This window comes from Erythrolamprus reginae, chromosome 1 (genome assembly GCF_031021105.1).
Source record: "Erythrolamprus reginae isolate rEryReg1 chromosome 1, rEryReg1.hap1, whole genome shotgun sequence".
Lineage (NCBI taxonomy): Eukaryota > Metazoa > Chordata > Lepidosauria > Squamata > Dipsadidae > Erythrolamprus > Erythrolamprus reginae.
The window spans coordinates 367,219,466-367,242,003 of NC_091950.1; the positions used below are offsets into that span (position 1 = coordinate 367,219,466).

Sequence of the window (22,538 nt, forward strand, 5' to 3'; positions counted from 1 at the left end):
AGCCACAAAAAGCCACATCTGCAGACAGGGGGGCACGAGATCCAAGGCTCTCATGAGGGAGGCCCTCAAGTTAGGCCTTTGGGCAGAAAAACACCTTCAGTCGCTCCTAGCCGATCACATCTCGGGGAGCCTCAACGTCCAGGCGGATTGGCTCTCTCGAGCAACGATAGACCCAGGAGAGTGGAATCTCCATCAAGAACTATTCCATCAAATCAGCCTCAGATTCGGCCTACCAGTGCTGGATCTCTTTGCGACCGAAGCGAATGCCCAACTCCCTCGATTCTTCTCCAGGTTCCCATCCCCGGGAGCAGAAGCAACCAATGCCCTCAGGAGCCCCTGGCCTCCAGGACTCCTGTATGCATTCCCTCCAATTCCAATTCTTCCGGACGTGATTCACAAGGTCCTCATCGAGAGGGCCCGAGTAATCCTAATCGCCCCTCATTGGCCCCGCCGGCCCTGGTTCGCGGATCTCCAACAGCTGTCCGTCCAGGACCCCTGGCGACTCCCCGTTTCGGGGGATATGCTACGGCAGGGGGCCTCATTCCATCCAGACCCGGAGTGGTTCCACCTCACCGCCTGGCTGTTATCAGGAGAGACTTAGAACTGCGTGGACACGACCCCGACACAGTGGAGGTCATCTTAAAGGCCAGAAGAGGTTCGACCAATCGAATCTACGACCATACATGGTCCAAGTTTCACCAGTAGTGTCTACAGGAAGGTCTCTCTCCCCTGTGCATCCTCATACACAGGATCATATCCTTCCTTATGCAAGGTTTCCATCAAGGCCTTTCCACCAGTACTCTCCGTCGTCATCTGGCGGCCATTTCCTCTGTCCTAGCAGGGCCCCGCAGACAGCCTCTCCGTTCCTTCCCAGAAGTTCAGGAATTTCTCAAAGGTATAGCCAACCTCAGACCTTCTAAGGTCCACAGATATCCTTCCTGGGATTTGCCACGGGTTCTCCATTCCCTCACGCAGGCACCCTACGAACCCCTAAAATCTGCGTCCCTCAGGTACCTATCCTTTAAGGTAGCATTCCTGGTGGCAATTACCTCTGCCCGACGCATTTCGGAGTTGGCAGCCCTTTCAATCAGGCAGGACCTCTGCCAATTCCACCAGGACAAGGTAGTCTTACGACTGGATCCCACCTTCTTACCTAAGGTCAGTTCCATGTTCCACAGAACCCAAGATATTGTCTTACCTTCTTTCTGCCTCCAACGGGACCATCCTTTGGCAATTAGATGGCACACCCTGGACCTCATTAGAGCGCTGAGGATCTATATCCAACGCACAGGACCCTTTCGGAGGTCGGAAGCACTTTTTGTAGCCTATCACCCCAGAGTCATGGGTGCCAAAGTGTCTTCAACAGTGATAGGCCGTTGGATCAGAGGGACTATCTCTAAGGCCTACGAGTCGGCCTCCCTCTCAGTTCCAAAGAACATCACAGCGCATTCCACCAGGAGCGCAGCCACTTCGGCCGCTTGGGTGACTCAAGCTCCGTTGGAGGAGGTCTGCAAAGCAGCCACTTGGGCCTCGCCAAATTCCTTCATCAGGCACTACAAGATTGATTCTTACGCCTCAGCGGACGCTGCCTTCGGCAGAAGGGTACTCCAATCCGTTATCTCTCACGATAGCAATCTAATCCCACCCTAGGGACCAATCTATTGGGTATGTCCCATGTGACTGCTGGACCCGCTCCTTCAGTACGGAGAATAGGCGTTGAACGCCTCTTCTCGTACGGTGAGCGGGTACAGCAGTCACTTCCCGCCCTTGTATGTGTCTTCTATACCTTCTATAACCTTTCCTTCCTCTAACAATGAGAGTTGAACACTAAAGAGCTTCACATCTGAGCCTAGTCTACGGATTCGCGAATTCTGGGGAAGGGGCGGATCCAGCAAGCTTTTTTAACACTAGGCTCAGTTCCACCGGATTGGACATGAGCAACCCATGTGACTGCTGTACCCGCTCACCGTACGAGAAGAGGCGTTCAGGTAAGCAATCAACGCCTATTTTAAAAAAAAATTCAGCATACCAAGACATTTGCTTAAATTTATTTATTTATTTATTTATTTTTATTTATTTATTCGATTTGTATACCGCCCCTCTCCGTATATATACTTATACTTTATCAAGCACATCAAATGATTTAAAGTAAATTATGCATATAGAACATATCTTTGACCTGGTACATGTAGTCTATACATTATTTATAGCCTCCTTTCTACTATCATATTATCACCCAATAATTCTATCCTTTTAATTTATAAGTCCCTATCTATATTGGCATGTACACTGCTCAAAAAAAATAAAGGGAAAACTTAAACAACACAATATAATTCCAAGTAAATCAAACTTTTGTGAAATAAAACTGTCCACTTAGGAAGCAACACTGATTGACAATCAATTTCACATGCCATTTAAAACTATTCAATGTGCCATTAAAATGCATTATGCAGTGTTTTTTCTGTTAAGAGTCTATTCTGTCATGTCATTTATAGAGGTTATATAGAAGTAGAAATTGATGTGGAATTAAATTGTTGGTACTGAAGCATTTTCTCTCTATAGTAATGCTTTACCTTTCTGGATTACCTTCTTTTGCATAGAAGACTATGTGAGAAATGTAATTATTAAGAGGTCTTTAATGATATTTTACAAAAAAACTTCTGAATTTAGGTCAACTAATCCCTATTATAAAGTTTGAATTGTCTTTGAACGAGTTGTTAATTCCCATGTAATTGTTTAATAGGGACGCAGATCAGTTCGGTATGGAGATTTTCAGTATTGTGATCAAGCCAAATCTGTGATAGTGGTAAGTTACATGGTTTAACTTTCCTTAATTAAAAATAAATTATTGGTTTAACATTACCATCTCACAATTGTAACCTATTTGTACTTATAAAAAAATGCATGTATAAAGTTGCAAAGAAGAAAATAGTTATTCAATATTGGAAAGGCAAGGACTATACAGGCAAACAGGAATGAAATGAGTGATCCTTTTCCAATGAAGTATATTGGAATAAAAATATACGACTTTAAATTTACATATGGTACTATTCTTTTATCAGTTTGTAAGATAATTCAAAAGAACTTACTGAATTAAAATTGTTCACATCTTGTATTAAAAATTATGCCTTGCAAATAATATTTTCCTTAAGTTTTTTCATGTTTAAGTGAATACATCTTACACAAGGCTTTGATTTAATGAAACATTTGACTTTTGCACCTTTCTTCCCTTACTCATCTTAAGAGAAGTACTACTCGCCAGACTCGGCCATTGAAGGTTCAAGTTATGCGTTCATCTATTGTTGCCCATCAAAGCTTTGGTCTGAAACTTCTTACTTGGCTGAGTAACATTATCGGATATTCAGGTACTGGAGTTAAAATATGATCTTAGAAAAAGATCTGAGGTAAAATGTATATGAATAAAAAACTAGAAAATATATTCTGGATATTAAAGATAAGGGTAAATATAAACAAACTTCTGTTTAATTAGAGATTTTTTTCCTCAAAATTATAGAAACCAAAATACAGTACTTTAAATTAGAAGAAATATATAATTGGATTTCTTAATATTATTTTGCTAAAAGAAGCTGCAAAAATATTTTGCACTGAAATTTTTATTGTGGAGGGTATTTTTTCTTGTCTATTTGGTGTTCAAAATCATCTCACAGAAGGAAAATGTTAAAGGCACAATTGTGCCTCATTCATGCCAAATTAGAAATGGCTGACTTGACTTTGACTTCTCTTGTTTATATTATGTGTGGAGAAACTGTTCTTTTTTGCTATTTGACATGCAAGGGAAGCCTTCATTTGAGATGGGAACCTGTGGTATCCTTTTTTAAACTCTTAGAAATTTGAGGACATGTAATTACTATTATATATTGGTAGTTTTAATTTAAATAGGCAATGTAAATATTTCCAGTGCTAAAGTTCTGAATATTAGTGATTAAGTCATAAGTATAGCAGAATTAAATGTATGTGAAACTTGATTATGGAAACAGACCAATGCCCCCTTTTGACTATTCTCTCCTTTTTAATTAGATGGTCTTCGTAGAATATTGTGCCAAGTTGGTTTACAAGAAGGACCGGAAGGAGAAAATTCTTCTCTTGTTGATAAATTGATGCTTTCTGATTCTAAACTTTGGAAAGGTGAGTTATTTGGTTTTTTAAAAAAAAAATATCACCAACTTTTGATACATTTTATGTAGCCTCTTATGCAGTGCTTGCTTCTTTGGCCATTTTCCTGCATGGCCAAAGAATATGTGCTTTTGCTACTTGCCAAGTATCAGGCTATTTTTAAGCATTCTCTTAACAAGATTTCTCTTAACAATTTCAATGCCTGTTTCTGAATAAACATGCATAGATTATACTGCAATCCTCTTACAATTAGTAGAACTAACAGGGTTGATTAGATCAGAGTTTGGGAGCACAGTTTGAAGTTCACTCTGATAAAACAGCATCTTTTTCCTATATATTTAAATAATATTTAAATATTTAAATGCTTATTAATATTTATTAATTTGTAAATGTGTATTGTAAATATTGAGGCAGCCCCTCTAATATCAGAATTTGAGGGATGCCACAAGGAAGAGATGGCCAATTTATTTTCCAAAGCACCAGAAAGCAGGAGAAAAAAAACAACAGATGGAAACTGATCAAGGAGAGAAGCAACCTAGAGCTAAAGAGAAATTTCCCAACAGTGAGAACAATTAACCAGTGGAACAACTTTCCTTCAAAAGTTGTGGGTGTTCCATCACTGCAATTTTTTAAGAGACTGGAATGGAATGGTATGGAGTAGCAATACCACTTAGACTTATATTTTGCTTCACAGTACTTTGCAGACCCTTCTAAGTGATTTACAGAGTCAGCATATTGCCCCCAACAATATGGATCCTCATTTTACTGACCTTGGAAGTATGGATGGCTGAGTCAACCATAAGCCAGTCGGGATTGAATTTCCGGCAGTTGGCAGAGTTAGTCTGCAATATTGCATTCTAACACTGAGCCACCACTACTGAGCTTTTGCAGGAGATGGACTAGAAAATTTCCATAATGTCTTCCAATCTGTTATTCTGTTAAATATATGCTCAGCTGGATAAGCAACATAAAGCACAGAAAAAAATAAGAAATAATTTAATAAACAAAAATAAAGTGGAAGATAAAAGGAAACCTAAAACTTTAGTATACCTATATTATTTGCTATACCTTTCCATATCATTCTGTGCTTACCAAACATCTTTGCTTCCGCTCTGTTCTGTTCTGAAATTAATTCACATATACTTTATTTCTTGCTCTTTAAACCTGTTTCTTTTTGAGAAACCCTTTAATGTCATACAAGCACAATTCTTCCTTTCAACCCAGTCATTCTTCTTTCATATAAGTGTTTACATTTTCAATAACTCTTTTTCTCCATATGACTAGATCACGTCAGTGAACTTTGTTCATAGTGAACATACCTTTAATATTCATTCATTCATAACCCTTGTTTTAGCTACACAAGGTTCGTAAGTAACTTATTCCCACTGCTTTTTTATGCTTCTTCTGACAGAATTAATCGTAGGATAAGAGGAACCTTTCAGGTTTTCTAATCCAACATCCTGCTCAGTGTAGAAATCCTCATCCTTCCTGTCAAATATTTGACTGCTGTTCCATTGCCAAGTAATGTATTACAAAATGAGCAGAAACATGAGCCATTTCCATTCATTTTGACAAATATTCATTTCCCACAATAGCCCACATACTATCTTCGACCTTTAACCCAACATTTCCTATTTTAACATGTGTCCATTATTTTCCCTTTTTTTGCAGTAAGCATTTTGACAGTTTGCATTAATGCATTGTTTTAGAGCAGGGGTCCCCAACCCCCTTCTCTGCCGTGACATGTCAGAAACCAAGCTACGCAAACATATGAAGGCCCATCTATGGGATTCAGGCAGTATACAATCCACCCCCTCGAGTCCATGTAAAAGTCTTTCTCCACAAAACTGGCCTTTGGAGACCAAAAGACGGAGTGGCTGTGGGTCTTGCCTCCCAAGGACAATTCCATCTGTCCGTCCATTACCCTGGGGGGGGGAATCATTGACCCCCTCAGAGAGGGTTTGCAACTTGGGCATCCTCCTCGATCCACAGCTCACATTAGAGAAACACCTTTCAGCTGTGGCGAGGGGGGCATTCACCCAGGTTCGCCTGGTGCACCAGTTGCGACCCTATTTGGATCGGGAGTCACTGCTCACAGTCACTCATGCCCTCATCATCTCGAGGTTCAACTACTGTAATGCTCTCTACATGGGGCTACCTTTGAAAAGTGTTTGGAAACTTCAGATCGTGCAGAATGCAGCTGCGAGAGCAATCATGGGCTTTCCCAAATATGCCCATGTTACACCAACACTCCGCAGTCTGCATTGGTTGCTGATCAGTTTCCGGTCACAATTCAAAGTGTTGGTTATGACCTATAAAGCCCTTCATGGCACCGGACCAAATTATCTCAGGGACCGCCTTCTGCTGCACGAATCCCAGCGACCAGTTAGGTCTCACAGAGTGGGTCTTCTCCGGGTCCCGTCAACTAAACAATGCCGCTTGGCGGGACCCAGGGGAAGAGCCTTCTATGTGGTGGCCCCGGCCCTCTGGAACCAACTCCCCCCAGAGATTAGAATTGCCCCCACCCTCCTTGCCTTTCGTAAGCTCCTTAAAACCCACCTCTGCCGCCAGGCTTGGGGGAATTTAGATGCTCTTTCCCCCTGGGCCTTTACAATTTCATGTGTGGTATGTCTGTATGTATGTTTGGTTTTTTATATTAATGGGTTTTTAAATCATTTTTAGTATTTATTGGATTATTATTGTACATTGTTTTATTACTGTTGTTAGCCGCTGTAAAAACGTTTAGTGTTATTTAGGATTTACTATTATTTTTAAATAGACTGTTCTCATGCAACTTGACATATAACACGTATTTTCCCCTGACACTTCCCCTTTTCATCCCAGGAGCTAGAAGTGTTTATCATCAGCTATTCATGAGCAGCCTACTTATGGATTTGAAATACAAGAAACTCTTTGCTTTCCGCTTTGCCAGAGTGAGTAATTTTCAGTTACAAAATCTTTATAATATTATTGATCTGGCTTGGTTTCAGTTCCAACTTTGACTTTGGATGAAGTTGCACTCTCCCTATAGGAAATCATCCATGGTTTGGGAGTCCCCTTAGACTTACAGCACCTTCTTTTGGTAAAAGCCAGCTGTGGGCCTTTTAGAATCAGGAGTCCCTTTGCCATAATGACTTGTAAGCTTCCACAAGTCCCAAATGCAGCAACCAGTCCACTAATTAGAAGTAACAAATAAATTAATGTTACATCTCTATTGCGATGACTGCAATAATTACAGATATGAATCTAGATCAGATTCAAAGTACTCCACGTAATTTGACCCCCATAGCCGTGATAGTAAATCTATGGTACACGCGCCATAAGTGGCACACAGAGCCTGTCCAGGCACGTGAGCCATTGCCTCTTGCTCTTCTGGGTTCCGGTGCCCCAGAAACTGGAAGATTATTTTCCCGGCATGCGTCCTGGGAAGCTGCTCTTCCTGTTTCCGGCAAGTGCATATGTGCGCAAGTGCTCCCGTTTCGGCACTCAGTGCCAAAAAAATTCTCCAACACTGGATAGAATAGTTTTCTCATCTAGTTTGAAATCACCCCTTGTGATTTCTGAAGGATAATCATCCCAGATGAAGTAAATGGTGGTTTTTCTCAGTAGCTATCTCTCCCTTTAGAATATCTAGCATCCTAAGATATAGAATGCCTGTAATTTAGTAAAATAAATGAATATTTGATTTTTATGAGGCATTTTTGATACGCAAGGTTAAAAGGTGGCACTTCATTAGTTGGTTGAATTATTATGTAACTTAACTTAATAAATGCCATGTTATTTAAGTGGTCTTGAATTGAATTGAACTAATAATTTTCAATTATTGCTAATACATTGTAAGCCACCCTGAGTCTAAGGAGAAGGGTGGCATAATAAACAAACAAACAAACAAACAAACAAACAAACAAATACATTTATTTCCCATTAACTCATATAAGTATTCTAGTTCTATATTGTAAAAAAAGATGTATATATATTGCCCAACTCCATCAATTTACTTCAAATATTGATTGACTCCAGAAATGTTTCCTATAACAATGGATACATTTGGTATTTGTATTTAATTTGCTATTGTTGCTACAGGTGTCCCCTTAGCCATAGTTTTAGTAATTTGAGATATAAACAGTTGCCAGTTTTAGGACATAGTTTACAATCACAAATATGAAACTTAGACAAAACATCCAATCAGCGCAGATTAGAGGTGAATTTCCCCTTGTTGTTTAGAATTATCGACAATTGCAGAGAGATTTTATGGAGGATGATCACGAGCGGCCAGTGTCGGTGACTGCTCTTTCTGTTCAGCTCTTCACTGTACCTACTCTGGTGAGTAGTGCTATCTTTTTTTAAAAACTGATAGTTGGCACTTTTTGCCTTTTTGCCTTCTTCTTAATAGAATTATGAGCGATTGCAGAATGATTATGTGAAAGATGACCACGACAGAGAGTATTCAATTGCTGACCTCTCAGTGCAGATATTCACAGTACCTTCTCTTGTAAGTATTTATATGTTGATTGAAACCTGTTTTCTCTGAAGGCCACTTAAACCCAATACAGATATAATGTATTATTATGCTTGGAATCCAAAATATTGTTTCTCACATAATTTTATATTTAAAGACCTTTAACAAAATTATAACCTGTAGATTCAGTGTGGGGGAGTATGTGGTGTAGTGATTAAGACACTAAACTAGAAACTAAGAGGCTATGAGTTCGGGTCCTGTCCTAGGCACAAAGCCAAATGCACAGAAGATGATATCATCTTTAACTGCAAAATATGAGTAATAGATGAGTCATTTAGATACATACAGCATACTAAAACTTTTGAATCTCTCTCCCCCCCACCCCAACTTACATGCTGTTATGTTTTTCTGATTGTTCATTGTGTTTTATCTTTACTTTTATTTTTACTTTTATCCATATGTTGTGCCCAACTTCATTACCAACTTTGTCCAGTCAACATCTTTACTGTTTTTCCTTCATATTTTTATAGATATGATCCTTAAATTCTACTGAGCTTTAACCCTTTCCATTTTAATTTCATTGCCACTTTGTTCCTCAACATGCTCTCATATTCTGAATATTGCCTGATAATCATAAACATTTTGGCCCCCCTAATTTTATTTATTACTAAAACATCAAATATAGTATGCTTCGTTTCCAATGTGATGTTTTTTTATCTGTGGTATAAATAAATTTGTAGTGTAATTTGAGGAATTCCTCTCTCAATCAAGCTTTCTGAATTTGATTTTAAAACCCCATCTCTTAAATTTCTTGGCTTCACTCATATCTTCAGAGCCCATGTGTCCATCTCAATAGTGGACTTAATCTAAGAATTGTCCTTCTCCATTTCACCTTACCAATCAAAGGTAATTGTATCAAGATAATTTTCTCTGCTGGTATAACTATAATCCATTGGAGCTATACATACTTTCCACTGTTAAGATGGTAATGTCTTGTAGGGGTTACCCATCCTCCCTTTCAAGGTTTTTCCAATCTGTTATCCCTCCATTTTTCTCTACTGCTTCTCTTTATCTTCTATTTTAAAAAATTAGTACTATGACTGGAGGGAGGGAAATTGTTTTTATTACAATATTAGTAATATAATAGTTTATTTTTTAAAGTTAACAGAAGAAATAAAACTTGCAGTTGGAGCCTACAACCATACCACAGAGTGGGATCATTGATTTGCTATAGTATACCATTGTGTCTCAAAGTATGATTTATGGACCTCGTGGAGGGTCTCAGGCCATAAAATAAAAATACTTTAAATTTCTAGGGGCAATTTCTAATAATATTAATAGATCTAGTTCATATAAACAAAAGCTATTTGGAGAGCCCTCAATAGTTTTTAAGAAATGGGAACATTTGGAAACCATTGTATTATACAAAACCAAGAACAGCCTTTGAGTGAAGAAAGTGCATACCCTGTCTTAGACCAAAGGACAAAAATAGTCATTTGAAATTACATAGAAGTAAATTCTGCTTGACTGCTCTACTGTTTAGTCCACTAATAGAAAATCTGTTCAGCAGTGAATCCATTTATCTAAGGAGATGGATGTGTCAAAGCGGAGGCTAAGCATCTGCCCGAGATACTTTGATTTTTGTACCTGAATTGGCTAGGGTTGGAACTCAATAGTAGAAAGCTGCCTTGCACTTTATTCTATTCATATTTTGGAGAAATAAGGATAGATCCTCTGAAATTATCTCTCACAGCGCACATTGTAAGAATGTGTGCTGTTGAGATAATTTCAGTGCCACATAGGTTCAGCAAATTTGTATGTTGTTCATGTTATAAGCAATTTTAAAACATGAGATTAAGGTATTTAACCAGTAGATGTTCATTCTTGATGAATTAACTCTGATGCAAAGTTTCAGAATAATGGTATCTATTTTTAAAAGTAAAATTTTTAGAGGCATCGGTTTCTAACAATTTATTTCGGAACATGATGATTCTGCTGGTTTCCCATTCAGTAACTATTTGTTGTTTGGTGCTGAAAGGAACTGCATTTGACATAGAAATAATTGTTTTTGCAGCTTTTGATTAAACACACACTTTAAAATCTACTTTTATTATAGGCAAGAACGTTAATTGTAGAAGAGAATCTCCTGACTACTATAATCTCAACATTTATGGATCATTTACGACATAGAGATGTACAGGGGAGATTTCAGTTTGAACGGTATACTGCACTACAGGCATTCAAATTCCGACGAGTTCAAAGCCTGATTCTGGATTTAAAGTAAGCGTATTTTTAAAAAATCACACAAATATATTTTTATGTAAATACAAAAATCAGCCTGAAAATTTATTTCTGCTGTACGTAGGTATGTGTTGATAAGCAAGCCAAATGAGTGGTCAGATCAACTGAGGCAAAAATTTCTAGATGGCTTTGATGTCTTCTTGGAATTGCTGAGGTGTATGCAAGTAAGTAATTTACAATAATTTTACCATATTAATTGCATGATTACAAATGAGATAGTGAACATTGTTTTTCATATAATTGTTACATTTCCAATGTTTTTTACATTAGGTTTCTTTGTTCTTGGGGATGTAATAGAGCTGTAATGGTGAACCTGTGACACGCATACCACAGGTGACATGCAGTGCCCTCTCTGTAGGAAATAATAATAATAATAATAATAATAATAATAATAATAATAATAATAATAATAATAATAATATTTGTATGCCGCCCCTCTCTGCAGAATGCGGCCATGAGAGCTATCATGGGCTTTCCCAGATATGCCCATGTTTCATCAACACTCCACGGCTTGCACTGGCTGCTGATCAATTTCTGGTCACAATTCAAAGTGTTGGTAATGACTTATAAAGCCCTACATGGCATCGGACCAGAGTACCTACAAGATCGCCTTCTGCCGTATGAATCCCAGTGGCCGATTAGGTCCCACAGAGTTGGCCTTCTCCGGGTCCCATTGACAAAACAATGCCGTCTGGTGAGACCCAGGGGAAGAGCCTTCTCTGTGGCAGCCCCAGCCCTCTGGAATCAACTCCCCCCGGAGATTCGAACTGCCCCTACCCTCCTCGCCTTTCGTAAAATATTGAAAACTCACCTTTGCCACTAGGCGTGGAGGGATTAATCTACCCCCCTCCTTTTTTCGCTTTATTATGTTTATGTTCAGTAGGACTGAGTGTGTATGATTGTGTAACAGATATGTTTTTATAACAATGTATTTTAAATTAGTTTTTTAAAGTTTTTAACATTAGATTTGTATTTATATTGTATAGCTGTTATGTTGTGAGCCACCCCGAGTCTTCAGAGAGGGGCGGCATACAAATCTAATAAATTATTATTATTATTATTATTATTATTATTATTATTAATCAATATTTTTTTGTGAAGAATTGTTGAACCTTACAAAGTCAGATGCTAGTAGCTATGAGGTGTTGAGCCAGAATTGTAATGGATATAATTTTTCAGCATTGCAGGTTTGTCTAGTTCTTCCATCACAAATGAAACTAGCATGACCAAATTGCAGGCAGCCATTTTTCTATTTTGGCTAAGGACAGTCACTAGGCAAAGACTTGCTGGGTCTTAACATTAATACTTCTTTGTTGTTTTCATATGTATCTGAAGGGTATGGATCCAATAACTCGCCAAGTAGGACAGCATATTGAAATGGAACCAGAGTGGGAAGCTGCATTCACACTGCAGATGAAATTAACACATGTTATCTCAATGATGCAAGATTGGTGTGCTTTAGATGTAAGTTGTTAAAATGTTTCAAATATATTTGAATAAGAGAAATAAAGAACCCTGAAGATTTCTTTATATGATTTGTACCAGTAAACTTGTGTTGTTTAATATGCAAAGTTAAATGCACATGATTTTTAAGTAGAAACCATTGGAATAAAATAAATTAACACACAATCTTCAGGTCTGGGCTAGGGTGTATTTCAGAAGGAATAAAATAAAAAGAGGGTGCTCATTAGTATGAGATTAATTATTTGATGCAAAAGTTACTACCTATTTGTAGCTACAATTTTGTGCTCCTTCTCTAAGGATAATTTAGAGGATCTTTAGAACAGAGGATAAATTGAAGGAGAAATTCACCCTATTTTACTAATTGAAAACTTAGGCAGTTGAAAAAAATCTGTTATTAGGCACAAATGCTGCTCTGCGTCCTTGGAGAGGGGCAGCATACAAGTCTAATAAATTGAATTGAAATGAAATGTATCCATTGAATCAGATGGGCAGAATGGATTGGATAAAAAACTACTATTGTAGTTGATTCTGTGGATAACAAATGATCAGTTATTTAGAAACATCTATGTAGTTGAGGTAAATCTTAGTATTTGAGGAAACTAATATAATCAGAGGTAGTTTGAAAAATATTCTAGTTTCACTTTTTCTCTTAAAATGCTATCTTGAATGTGAATATGGCTGTATACTTATATACTTTTATTTTTAAAGAAACAAGAATAGTTTTGATTGCTTCTGACCTGGCAGGAAATCATTGTATGCGAGGAAAAGAGCTAAAATTTATAATTCACTGCTTTGATGCAATGCCACTAGTTTTGGGTTTTTTTAGAAAGAGATACTTCATATACTTCAGTCTTATACTTCAGTCTTATTTCAAGTACTATTGTTTATATAGCCATATGGAATGGTGATAACACATATGAAGAACCACAAGATTTACTGTATAATGTATAAGAAAAGGTAGAGTGTAATTCAGAAAATGAATTGTACTAATGAGGACTTAACTGGGATGCAAACAAAGTCTAGTGAGCTCTCTCTATCAAGGTCATCTTCTCTACTCTCTAGAAGTCTGCTCTAGAGTGAAATGATAAAATACCTTAGAAGAAAGTACTAAAAATACCACATCTCCCTTTGCAAAGCAGGCTCTAGAGGCTAGAATAGAAAACTTTCCCTCACCAGTATCTTTTTCTCTTATCTGGAGATAAATTAATCAGAAATTAAAGTGTCTTGCATGCACTTCCTATGTTTTTGCCATTAAAGTTTTCTTTATAAGATGGAATTGTATACCTCCTGCCTACTGTGATGCAGTTCTAACAGTTATTGAAACAGCATTGGCAAATGCACTGTTAATAGGTTAGATAAATTTTATTTTGATGGAATGTTTCACTTGTTTATCTCGAATACAAATGCATGATAATTTTGTTACAATTTTAAGAGCTGTTTTTCTGTAAATGTAATTACCTTTAATATTTATAGGAAAAAGTGCTTATTGAAGCATATAAGAAAACTTTGACTGCTTTGATGCAATGCCACGGTGGTTTTACTGAGGGAGAACAGCCTATTGAACTCAGCATGTGCGGACATTCAGTTGAAACTATTAGATACTGTGTTTCTCAGGAAAAAGTTAGCATTCATCTCCCTGTTTCCCGTTTACTTGCAGGTAAGACCTAAATTGCTTACTTGATTTGGTGGTTAATTTTTAGTATGTTTTTCATAACTGTAACACAAATTTTCTCTTTTGCTTGCTATCTTTGTTGGGTGGGAAATGAAGTGAATTCACTTTACAACAAAGACATGAGCTACTAAGCTGTATGAAACTATGTTTCTTTGGCATTATCATGTTCAAATTCAACAATTCTTACCATTATAGCAACTGATCACTGTTTTATGAACATACAGTATATATACACACACACATATATACACACATACATATTTACTTATGCATATATATATATATATATATACATACACATATACGTAATACATATAATGTACTATATTTTAGATGTAGCTAAATCTTATACAGTGGTACCTCATGATACAAACTTAATTGGTTCCAGGAGGTTCATAAGGTGAAAAGTTTGTAAGATGAAACAATGTTTCCCATAGGAATCAATGTAAAAGCAAATAATGCGTGCAAATCCTTCAGGAAAATCCCAAACTTTAGAAGGGAGGCGAACAGAGGGCAGGGAGGAGCAGCTAAAGGGGGCGGGTGGAAGAAGCAAGGCGAGGCTAAAGGGAGAGTGGGAAGGAAGAAAGGCAAGGGGGGCACCCCTCCCTTTTCTTTCTTCAAAAGACACCCTTTCAGTGCTTGCAAACAGGCTGTTCTCCTAGTTATTTAAATGGAGTCTTTTCCCCCTCCAAGCCACCCCTCCCTTTTCCTTCTTAAAAAGACACCCTTTCAGTGCTTGCAAACAGGCTGTTCTCCTAGTTATTTAAATGGAGTCTTTTCCCCCTCCAAGCCGCCCCTCCCTTTTCCTTCTTAAAAAGACACTCTTTCAGTGCTTGCAAACACGCTGTTCTCCTAGTTATTTAAATGGAGTCTTTTCCCCCTCCAAGCCGCCCCTCCCTTTTCCTTCTTAAAAAGACACTCTTTCAGTGCTTGCAAACAGGCTGTTCTCCTAGTTATTTAAATGGAGTCTTTTCCCCCTCCAAGCCGCCCCTCCCTTTTCCTTCTTAAAAAGACACTCTTTCAGTGCTTGCAAACACGCTGTTCTCCTAGTTATTTAAATGGAGTCTTTTCCCTCTCCAAGCCACCCCTCCCTTTTCTTTCTTCAAAAAAAGGGGGGGGAGAAACCCCTTCATCCCAGCAGCAGCGGCTTGGGTTCGTAAGGTGAAAATAGTTCGGAAGAAGAGGCAAAAAAATCTTAAACACCGGGTTCGTATCTTGAAAAGTTCGTTAGAAGAGGCGTTCGTAAGATGAGGTACCACTGTATACTATAAAGAGTGCTATCCACTTCTGCTGGTTCAAAGGCCACAAAAGGTTTTGGGTAACAGTTCAAATCCATACTTTACAAATGGACATCTACAAGATTCTTTTGTGAGATAAATTGGATTGGTTAAGCATTTATAAAATGCCAAAAAAAAAAAAAATCCCAATTTTTTTTATTCCATCCATTTTGTGGATGTGTGAAATATTGAAGCCACAAAAGTGTTTGCATGGTTCCCAGCCTATATTTTTTGTAATTGTGGTTTGAGGTTTGCCCAGAAATTATGTTGCTTATCATGCCCTAGCAAGACTAAGTGTCAGCCTCACTATGTTTCATCTTTCCACTACGCTTCGGATGTCATAAGTAACGGGGGGAGGGTTTCGGGGAATTTGGGAGGGGAAGGTTCTGGAGAGGTCCTGGTAAGTTTCGTTTCTCTAGCAAAGGCCAGAATGAGTTTTGTTTCTCCTTGAGAAGAGGTGAGAAGAAAGTCCATTAGTAGCTGCATTCCATAATAATGAATAATGAATAATTTATTAGATTTGTATGCTGCCTCTCTCCAAAGACTCGGGGTGGCTCACAACAATAATAATAACAATATAACAATGTAACTAATATTTAATAAGCATCTAAAAACCCATAATTTAAAAACCATAACTGTTGTTAGCCGCCCCAAGTCTACAGAGAGGGGCGGTATACAAATCCAATAAGTAAGTAAGTAAGTAAGTAAGTAAGTAAGTAAGTAAGTAAGTAAGTAAGTAAGTAAGTAAGTAAATAACAACAAAAGCATACCATGGGGGAGATGTCTCAATTCCCCCATGCCTGGCGATATAGGTGAGTCTTAAGCAATTTACAAAAGACAAGGAGGGTGGGGGCAGTTCTGATCTCTGGGGGGAGTTGATTCCAGAGGGCCGGGGCCACCACAGAGAAGGCTCTTCCCCTGGGGCCCGCCAGACGACATTGTTTAGTCGACGGGACCCGGAGAAGGACAACTCTGTGGGACCTTATTGGCAGCTGCGATTTGTGTGGCAGAAGACGGTTCGGAGGTATTCTGGTCCGATGCCATGTAGGGCTTTATAGGTCATTACCAACACTTTGAATTGTGACCGGAAACTGATCGGCAGCCAATGCAAGCCACAGAGTGTTGGAGAGACATGGGCGAATCTCGGTAACCCCACGATAGCTCTCGCGGCCGCATTCTGCACAATCTGAAGTTTATGAACACTTTTCATAAGCATGACGTGAGGTGAAGATGCGTCTGCCTGACAGAGATGGACAATGGGGATTGGTTATTTCCCAAAGAGGGGCAAGTGGGAAACTTTAATATGGGCAACTATCATGCCTTTTTCCTCAGACTTTGCTTTGCTTCTGATGCATTCACTTCTGATTTTAGTAAAGTTCACTTTTAAAGTTCAACATGGTCTCTGAGTTTTACTTTTGTTGAATACTGAGTGGAGCCATCCTGACACCAAGATTCAGTCTCTAATATGTCAGTAGTCAATCTGTTAGTTTTGTATTCATAGGCAAGCCATAAACTGGTTGCCTCTCAAGACACACCAGGAGCTATAAATCCATATTATAATTGTCTTTGATTGTAAAGGTTGAAGATCCTCATAAGCTTATAACATTATAACATTCCAATAACGGGGTGTAAGTTTTCATCCTCATAAAAATAAGTTAAGTTCATATAATACTTGGCTAGTGTTCTGCCCAGTCTGGTTGTAATATCTGCAGTAAGAATGTAGCACATACTGTATCTGCCATTCTTTAAACAGATATGACTTTTCCTAGGAAAAGTCCTTTCCTTTTGAAAATAGCTTACTCTAGTAATGTAATTGCTTTTTTGGACCTGAATTGCGGGAATGCTCCTTTCCTGGCTGCTCTAAATCGGCCATCAGCCTTATTTACCATTGATTATAATAGCCTTCTGAGAAGATTGATAATTATGTCACTAAATTACAATGTTTCAGCATTTCACTAAGTAGGCAATTTTAATTTGTGATTGTGGGAGAATAGAAGTTGATCTGGCATTTGCTTACATGCGTGGTGCTGAAAGATTCATCCCTCTTTCCCATGCTTTTCCACAGCTAGATGAAAATTCTGAAAGAGGTCATCCTGATCATCGCCACTTTGGTGATGCTGTAGAAGTCTTGATCTAGTGTCTGGATACTATGAGAAACTGGATGGCAGTTTGAACAACTCAGTATGAGAATAAACTGAAATTGAATCCCTCAAAGTCAGTGTTGATGAATGTCCAGGAATGAACTGGCTTTCTGTCACGTCTGGCTATAACGCTGGACAGAAGCAAGTCTGTGATTTGGCGGTTGTCCTAGTCTCATAATTACTGCTTAATCAGCAGGTGGAGGTTATAGAGCAGGTGGAGGCTATGTCTAGGAGAACCTTTGCTGATCCTTGGCTGGTGCACCAATTAGTTGCAACCTTTTTTGAAATTGGAAACCATTTTATGTCACTAACATTGCAATCATCTCTGTGTCCTCTAAAAGTGGCTGCTATTAAAAACCGCCTTTGAAGCTACATGCCCTGCTATTTGGATCCCGACACTACATTTGCTATGAAATATAGCAGCTTCCTTACTGATAAGTGAAAATCATTACAGTTACGTGACATTAATTCTTTGGATGCCACAGTGCCCACCAGCACACTTCCAAATGCTGTCCAAAATGATGTTTTTATGTTGTTGCAGATCCTATTTTATGTTAAATGCATATGGAAGAATATAATGTTTTTCTGTTATAGTTTCAATCTTGTAGAATAGTCTACACAAGAAGATCCAGTTAGTACCTTCTCCTATGGAATTTAGAAAGATAGTAAAGACTATTGTTGAATGATTGGTTTGATAGGTTCTCTTTTAATTAGAATTTTAATGATTGTTTTAATGTATTATTAATTGGATTTATATTATTGTTCTGTTTTTGTACATGCTGTGAGCCGCTCCGAGTCCCCAGAGAGGGGCGGCATACAAATCCAATTAAATACAAAAATACAAAATACCAGCGTTTCATAGATATTTAACCCACAATCTGTAATTTAAACATAACATTGTTTTTAGTTAGAAAGTACCAAAGTGGCAGATACTTTGTGGTTTTTACATTTCATACTACATTATGTTATTTTATTGATCAAATTTCAAAACACCAGGAGTGTTTTGGGGATTCTGGTACTGTTTAAATACAATAAATAAATACTGTAATATAATAAGTAGAATGTATTTTTGTATTTAATATAGGTTTACATGCACTTTTGAGCAAAACTGAAGTAGCATACAAGTTTCCAGAACAACTACCAATGGTGAGTAGTATTATGTTAATAAACCTCTATGAGTAGGGGACTTTAGTTTAAAACAAAACAAAACTGAAGGGTTAATTGGGGAGATTCAGAGGTGACATTGCCTAGAATCCAGTAAACCATTAGAGGTAATAGCTGTAACTTCCTATTTTAAGTCATGGAAATGAATTTTTGAATTCTGTTTAAGCACATAAAACGAATACATTGAGTTTTGTGTTTATCTTCAACCAATACAGAGTGAACTTAGTCCACCTATGTTAATAGAACATCCCCTACGATGTCTAGTTCTGTGTGCCCAGGTTCATGCTGGAATGTGGCGGAGAAATGGATTTTCACTTGTTAATCAGGTAAGTCCTGAATGGGAAAACTTATTTAATCTTTTTCTTTTACCTGAGATCCATAGAACAGTTTGATTTTCTTATTGCTAAAGAGTAAATTGTTCTGCATAAATGGTTAATTTTAAATCTATGGTCTGATTATTTTATGTTTTCCTAAATGTGTTTATCAAAGGTAGTTTTCTTGAACTCAAAAAGCTTGTTTATTTATTTGTATGTATGTCACATTCAATATGTGTGACACTGAATTTTGATAATAAATATATGAAGTTTTAATCACCTCTGGAAGCTGTGGTACATTTTTTTATCTCAACTTTGTTATTTGTTATAAATAACTCAAGATGGCAAACATCCCTAATACTCCTTTCCCCTCATATTTTCCCCACAACAACAACTGGGTGAAATGAGGTGAGAAAGATGAGGTGAGAAAGACTGACCTAAAGCCACTTAGCTGGCTTTCATGCCCAAGGGAGAGATAAAGCTCACAAATTTCTGGTTTCTAGCCTATGGCCTTTACCATAGACCAAAAGGATTTTAATATATAGGGTCACCATTAGGAATATGCTGTACTTTGCAGATGAAGTCTCTTGCATTTGTTCTACATTGGACTCAAGCTTTAGGCCAGTCAGAGTGGAACTTACAGGGCTAAATCTTGCAAGGTTATTTATCTGAGGGTAGTTTGATCCCATTGCACCTGAGGATGTAAACAGGGCTTTTATAGCTGCTAGTTTGACCGTCTTGGCGTTCCATGTGTCTCCTTGGCTGGCTAAGATTGCTTGGAGGAGACACAATTGGGTTTGGAAAGTGGTTACTAATTCCTTAAGCAAGGGGTGGTCCCATTGGTTTTCAAGGAGGTGCACCTTCTCCTAAAAAGGAAAGCCTTTGCTCAACCAACCAGTCTGAAGAGCTTTTGAGTCTGTCATTCTTTAACCTCTCATTTTTGAGTATGGTTGTGTAAAAGCTGGTCACATGTCAGCTGCAGAGGACTATGGATGAAGTAGGTTATATGGATCCTTTTCAGTTAGAGTTCAGGTTGAGGTGAGATGGACTGAGATGGCATTGGTCATGCTCTTAGATGACTTCTGGCAGGAACAGAATTGTTATAGTGCAACTATTCTCTACTTAACCCCTGAACAGCCTTTGATGTCATTGATTATGGTATCCATCTAAAATGGGAATTGTGGGTGGGTGGCACTATGTTGATTTGGTTCTCCACCTTCTGAAATCAGTTCCAGTCAGTGTTAAAGTGTGTAGGGGAGAGGGGATGCAGCCTGCAGCCCCTATTTTGTGAAGTCACCCAAGGCACAGTTCTCTCTTCTCTCCTGTTCAACATCTACATAAGGCTGCTGGGTGAAGTGATCTGATGGTTTGGAGTGAGATATCAATATTATGATAATACTCAGCTTTATACCCCCATCTTTCACTGTCTGAATAATGCTGTGAATGTCCTGTCCCATAATCCCAATGCCTGGAGGCTATCAGCACCTAGATGGAGTACAATGGGAGTTGGGTACGCCAAAGCACAAATGAATGTCTTTGAATATTTGGGCCTCCCAGTGACAAGGTTTTTCTATTGCTAGTCATGATGGGGAGCACTGCCCCAGACAGACTTATGTGCAGTCTGGGAACCTTCTTAGACTCATTGTTTCTGCTAGAAGATAGTGATAGCCATGGCAAGAAGGGCCTTTGCACACTTTAAAATTGTACACCATTTGTGCTTATTCTTAGCTTGGGAGTCACAATCATGCCCTTTTGGCCTCTTGTCTGACTTACTGCAACACTCTATGCCCAAATCTGGGTCCTCGGTGTCTTTAAGGGCCCCATTTATTGGCTGCATTAACATTCATGACATTAGTTCTACTTAGGGAACATATATATCTGCATATATTTGTATTATTTTAATTGGATTTGTTTTGTTTTGTTTTGTTTTATGATGCAGTATACCTAGAGTTACCTGTTGAGATTGGGTGGGAGGGGGGCTATAGAAATACAGTAAAAAGACACTAGTCTTTTATGTAATAGAATAAATACATTTTTAAGGATTTGGATGAATGATAATTCACTGGTGGTACTACCTTAATTCCTTTTATTAATGATTTGACAATGAAACAAGCAAAAACCTTTCATTAGCCAACTATATAATTTAATTATCTATATTGTCTGAAATCCAAAAATATATTGTATAGTCTCACTTTTATTTTAAAAAAATCTTAAATTCTATAGACCACGTCTGTCCATCCTTTCCTCTTTCCGTTTATATATAGTCTAATCATCTATAGACTTGAAGTAGTTTACATTAGCAATCCACAATACAACATCCAAAATATGTAGCCAATTCAAAATGTCCATGCTAAAAAATATAGACTAAAACCATAGAAACAGATGGAGTAAGGTAAGATAAATGTATTTGACAGCTTATTCTATAGGCAGAAATTACTCTGTAGAAACATACAAGGCATTATAGTTAAAAACCAGATCGCATCTTGAAATTTATTGGAACGAGGAGCCTAAACCTCAGGTATAATAAACAAAGCTGGTGCATTCTTTGTCAATTTCCAAATGATCTTCAACTTAGAGTGCATTGTAATCATACATGATGATAGCATGAGTTTTACTGTGAAAATATTAAGAAGTCCTTATAGGACCCTAAATGGCACAATGTCCAAGGCTTGGAAGTAGCACTCCTGGCCATGGCTTCCATCATCCAATCCAGTAGTCATGAATCCAAGAGACTTCCAACTAGTAGACCTTCTCCTTTAGATATTTTGAGAGAGAATACTGGAGTTGACCAATGTCCTCAATGAACAAACAATAACTTTCTCTTGCATGGATGCATTTTCAATCTGTTTCCTTGTGTCCTCAACCTCTAGACACAGGTTCAAGACTTTCACAACATGTGATGGTATGGCCTGGAGTGGCAGTGTACAATTTTGAGCATCATGAGCATATTGATGGTACTACAACCCAAGCCAGTGGACTCCCTCTCCAATGGTATTATGTAGATTGAGGTAATGGGGTAAAGGACCAAGCTGTGAAGCACTGTGAGGCACCTCACAAAAATGAAACTACCAAGTCAATCTCACCTACCCAGTTACCACTGAGTAGAATTGCCCACAAGGAAGAAACAGAATTACTGCAGAATAGTTGTTATTTCCAGTCTTCAAGAGTGGTCCGTATACATTTCATGATTGATGGTACTGAAAGATGCTGACAGATCTAAGAGGATCAGGGGATTGGGGAGTCTAGGTCCTGATAAAAGTCATCCACTAATACCATTTCTATTGCATGCCAATCCTTGAATTATGACTGAAAGAGAGGTAATAGTAATAGATTATAAATATATTAAGTAGATAATCCATTTCCTCCACTGCATTCTGTAGCTAAACTCCTATGATCCTCTTAGTAACTGTAGTGAAGGTTGGAGACAGAAAAATCATTGTAAAAATGGCGGAATTCTTCAGGACTATAGGTATCATTATTTCACAAAGACGATCTCCTAATTTGCCTCCACTTGCCTCCAAAAGTGTAAAATGCAGCTGATGAGTATCATGGAGAAAAACCCCTTTTTACTTTATCAGAGTCTGTAAATGAAGAAGATTTCCAAGTTATGTG

The 22,538-nt window shown here is 38.1% G+C and overlaps 1 protein-coding gene across 4 annotated transcripts in view; it reads left to right on the top strand.

Moving 5' to 3' along the window:
* Positions 1-22,538, top strand: part of UBR2 (ubiquitin protein ligase E3 component n-recognin 2) — a 97,359-nt gene that overhangs the window by 19,458 nt on the left and 55,363 nt on the right. For 3 of the 4 annotated variants that reach the window (XM_070734509.1, XM_070734511.1, XM_070734512.1), the window contains exons 7-17: positions 2,744-2,806; positions 3,245-3,365; positions 4,039-4,146; positions 6,979-7,067; positions 8,528-8,626; positions 10,710-10,873; positions 10,959-11,058; positions 12,230-12,358; positions 13,832-14,015; positions 18,533-18,594; positions 18,828-18,938. In XM_070734509.1, the coding sequence (XP_070590610.1) occupies positions 2,744-2,806; positions 3,245-3,365; positions 4,039-4,146; positions 6,979-7,067; positions 8,528-8,626; positions 10,710-10,873; positions 10,959-11,058; positions 12,230-12,358; positions 13,832-14,015; positions 18,533-18,594; positions 18,828-18,938 (1,230 nt within the window). Of the gene's footprint in view, positions 1-2,743; positions 2,807-3,244; positions 3,366-4,038; positions 4,147-6,978; positions 7,068-8,358; positions 8,458-8,527; positions 8,627-10,709; positions 10,874-10,958; positions 11,059-12,229; positions 12,359-13,831; positions 14,016-18,532; positions 18,595-18,827; positions 18,939-22,538 lie in introns of all 4 variants that reach the window. The other variant, XM_070734510.1, reaches the window with a different exon arrangement.